Consider the following 4,175-nt stretch of genomic DNA (forward strand, 5'->3'; position numbering starts at 1 on the left):
TCTCAGGGTCACAATCCTTTTTTGACAGAATTTATGCAAATAACCCATGTCTAGAAAATGTACTTCATCATCGATAAAACATTACTAATATAAGTGTAGGCCTACTACACATTTGAAGCATAGTTTGTAATTATTAATACACATATAATAGAATATAACAATATCATGTAATAATACTTTATTAGTAGTAGTATTAGTATTAGTAGACTATTAGTATTATTTTGCTACTTGGATGAACTTTTAGCCTTTGAGCTAAATTCAACTTTTAGCCTTTGAGCTAAATTCAACTTTTAGCCTTTGAGCTAAATTCAACTGTTTCGATAGACAGAGGTTCATATAATGTTTAGAGATACAGTGAACGAATTAAGAAAAATTACAGGGATTATCGGAATACATTTAGTCAAAATAATTAAGTTTCAAGTTGAAATGTCACATGCACAAGTACAGTGAAATGCCTTTCTTTGAGTTTGCAAGAAAGGCATTTCACTGTACTTGTGCATACGACATTAAAACTTGAAACTTAAATATGCCAATCAGAAAATAATTGACCAAGGCACGTCTATCGAAAAACGAATTGTGTTACTTTGCATGAGCCGCTTATTTAATCAATGTCAAAACATATTCAGGTTATGGTATCATTTCAAGAGACGAGAATGTCACTCCATCGTTTATATGTCGTGTTCAGGTACATTGTCTGTTCGTAAATAGATGGCTTTTGATTGCATTCATGATATACAACCTAGGCTACGTGCAGTGACAAGGCATGAGCAACACATAATGTATATCCAACTCACCGAACCAAGATAACATCCTCATCGTGTCGGACTATATGAAAAAGAGACGCTGATTTCATTGCGTAAACAAGAATGTAACTAATTTAAGTGTATCTTCCAGTTATAAATGACCAACAATGTGAGATGATGTTGTTATTTCGAAAGCATTTCCTACATTTTGTTGTTCTATATGCAGTAATATTAAATAGGCTGTGTGTCAACATCCCACATATGTTATATTTGTTGGTAAAGCTGATGATTAGATTTAGGCCACCCCAGGAATAAGCTAAACACACAGTAGGTATAATAATTCCAAATCGAACGTTTTGGCAACATCCAAAGATTCAGTGAATAATCCTGTTCAAGACAAATCAAGCAGTAATATTGGTACTCACAACTTATTTGCACATGCTGCGAAACGAATATAGTGAAGGGATGTACACTTCTCTTATTTCTAAATCCCCAAAATTATTTCAATTTCAATTGAACTCTCTCTCAGTCACTCACTGTCTCACTCTCTTGCTCACTTTCTCACACACGCGCGCACGCGCACACGCACGCACACACACACGCACACACATGAACACACACACACACACACACACATGCGCATGCATCCATACACACGCACTGATCAAGTGGACAGCAAACCTGGTTCCAAAAAACAGATAAAGCAACACATCACGGCGCAGCGCCTCTCCCCTATTTGACCTGGATATTCTGTGTGTATGTAGGCTATGTTTCATGTTTTACATGTATGTAGCTCTGTCCTTGAGCTCTTCTTGTCTATTAATGTTCTGTATTATGTCATATTTCATGTTTTTTGTGGACCCCAGGAAGAGTAGCTGCTGCTTTCACAACAGCTAATGGGGATCCTAATAAAATAACCCAAATCACACAAACATTCTCATTTAGACTTACTGCATGGTGTGATCTTACATAGAGAGAGGTGTTTAGAGTGAGGGGCTGAGGAGCCATACTGTAAATGAAATGAAGCCAGCTTCTCATCCCTCTTGCTCATTGGCCTTGGCTCCTCCTCCAGCCTTCTCACTAGGTCTCTATTTGAGCTTTGTGGGCTCTAAAGAAAACAGACGCATGAGTAAAGGAATAGAGGGCTACTCCTCTCCTCCTCTCCTCCCTTCCCACTTTTTCTCCTCCATTCACAGAGCTGAGAGAACACTCCCCAGGTTGGACCTCCAGGCAGCACCTCTCTCTGTCCACTGCATGGACTCCCGGAGCACACAACAAAAGAAGCACTATTGTTTCACCTTCGTTTGGGGGAAATTGTGTGTGTTTCCCTAGATACAAAGTTTGCCGTCTTCCTATGTTACAATGAGGCTTTGTTGGACGTGAGTTTCCACAGAACCAGGAGCCGGGTACATCAGAACGCCGAAGAAGACTTAGGTCCATTTTCAGAGCGACCCTGTCGGGGTTTTGGACAGACTGGTTTCAGGGTGCGGTCGCTCCGCCYGAGATGGGCTCAGACGTACGTGACCTCAACGCCCTGCTGCCCCCGGTGCCAGCCTTGCCAGGGGGGAACGGGAATTGTACCCTGCCCGTCAGCAGTGCTCCTCAGTGGGGCCCCGTACTGGACTTCCACACTGGCACCCCCTACAGCTCGCTGGCCCCCCACCCCTTCATCAAGCAGGAGCCCAGCTGGAGCTCTGGGGACCCCCATGAGGACCCCCACTGCGGCCTGAGCGCCTTCACTGTGCACTTCTCCGGCCAGTTCACTGGCACAGGGGCCTGCAGGTACGGGGCCTTCGGGGCCCCCCCTCCACCCAGCCAGCCCCCACCAAGCCAGCCAAGGATGTTCAGCAACGCACCCTACCTGACCAACTGTATGGACACCCAGCCCCCCTCCAGGAACCAGGGTAAGGTTAACCATAATCATCTATTCTGGAGATTAGATTAGATTAGTGTAGTGTAGTGTAGTGTAGTGTAGTGTAGTGTGGTTGCACGAGGACTTGGTATTAGGTAAAATACAATATTTTAATTCTCAGAAAGAATGGATTTGTTCCGTGTTGTTCAAAGTAGTTTTAAGCAGTTACGTTTCTAGTCCTTCTGTATAATTTTGCAAATGTATGCTTTTCTTATGATTTGACTATTTTCCCTGCCTACAGTTTTTTGCTGACTCTAGTGATGTACATTTGTCTATAGTTCATGATCAATAAACAAACAAATGTTGTTGACATGAGTTTACAATTTAGAAACTCCCTCCATTTGCTATGCTCTTTTCTTTATTACCTTATCACAATTTTCACAAACTTATGATTGATTTAGCGAGTTTATAATTAGTGCATTGCATACATATATATAAACAATATTATTTAATGCCGCTCACTGAACTTAGTACTGTTTAAATTATTTATCAGTAGTATATTCCACTGCAGCAAGTCAATTTCATAACAAATTATATTATGAATTACTGACATTGCTTTTAAATGAATGTGCTCTGAAGTTCTAATACCATCAGCTGTGTTATAGTTCAGCTGATCATACAGCCACAGGACTCTTAAACATTTACCAAAAAAAAACTTGCCTTTATTGTGGACTTGTGTTTTTTTTTTACAACTGAATCTCAAATACAAATGTTTAAGAGTCCTGCGGGAGGTTAACACACATAGCTACTGAACGTTCAGTATTATGCTGAGCCATGAGTTAGGCATTAGGCTACTGTATAGGCTATAGAAGAGTATGGTAATGTAATACAAATTAAGGGGAAAAGGCTCAGTGATAACAGAAAAGGTCATTATTTTTTAACTTGTATTATGACATAACCTAATCTCAGTAGCGTTCCTTAAATCGATGAAAGTGTATCTGAAGCTGACCAATTGTGAGTGTGACATATACTTGGCTTCTGATTTCCAAGTTATTTTTTAAATGATTATTACCCCTCGGTTTCACTTTGACCTGAGCTATTTGTAGTCAAGCTCTGGGATTTCTTTTTAGGGTCTGTTGGGGGTCACCAGTGTTCACACACAAAATGTAATCAGTCTGCACTTTTAACGGAGGATTAATTAGAAATAACATCAGTTTCAAAGGGCTCGTCCAACCTTCAACCCACTTATCACACCCCTTCTGTGCCTGGCCAAGCAGTGCAAACAAGCATGGCTCAGACTCATGCGGGTCACTTTCACTAGATACTAAATCAATGATGGTCACTGAGGGAATGTCCACTGTGTTCATGCTCTGTTTACATTTAAAATACGAAACTTGAAAGTCAAAACGAGTTAGTGTGAGGACAGGTACTTTGTGTGTATTAGTGTCTGTGTCGTTAAAGTGTACTTGTGCTTGTGTAATTCCATGAGTGAGTGTGTGTGTGTGTGTGTGTGTGTGTGTGTGTGTGTGTGTGTGTGTGTGTGTGTGTGTGTGTGTGTGTGTGTGTGTGTGTGTGTGTGT

General features: G+C 41.0%; 1 protein-coding gene across 2 annotated transcripts in view; it reads left to right on the forward strand.

The window, feature by feature from the left end:
- Nucleotides 1-1,873: 1,873 nt before the first annotated feature.
- LOC111953055 (Wilms tumor protein homolog) overlaps nucleotides 1,874-4,175 on the forward strand; it is a 27,420-nt gene continuing 25,118 nt past the window's right edge. Inside the window, exon 1 of one of the 2 annotated variants that reach the window (XM_070435293.1) lies at nucleotides 1,874-2,585. In XM_070435293.1, the coding sequence (XP_070291394.1) occupies nucleotides 2,248-2,585 (338 nt within the window). In that variant the 5' untranslated portion in view covers nucleotides 1,874-2,247. The remainder of the gene's footprint in view (nucleotides 2,586-4,175) is intronic. The other variant, XM_070435294.1, reaches the window with a different exon arrangement.

Source organism: Salvelinus sp. IW2-2015, linkage group LG26, assembly GCF_002910315.2.
Source record: "Salvelinus sp. IW2-2015 linkage group LG26, ASM291031v2, whole genome shotgun sequence".
Taxonomy (NCBI): Eukaryota; Metazoa; Chordata; class Actinopteri; order Salmoniformes; family Salmonidae; genus Salvelinus; species Salvelinus sp. IW2-2015.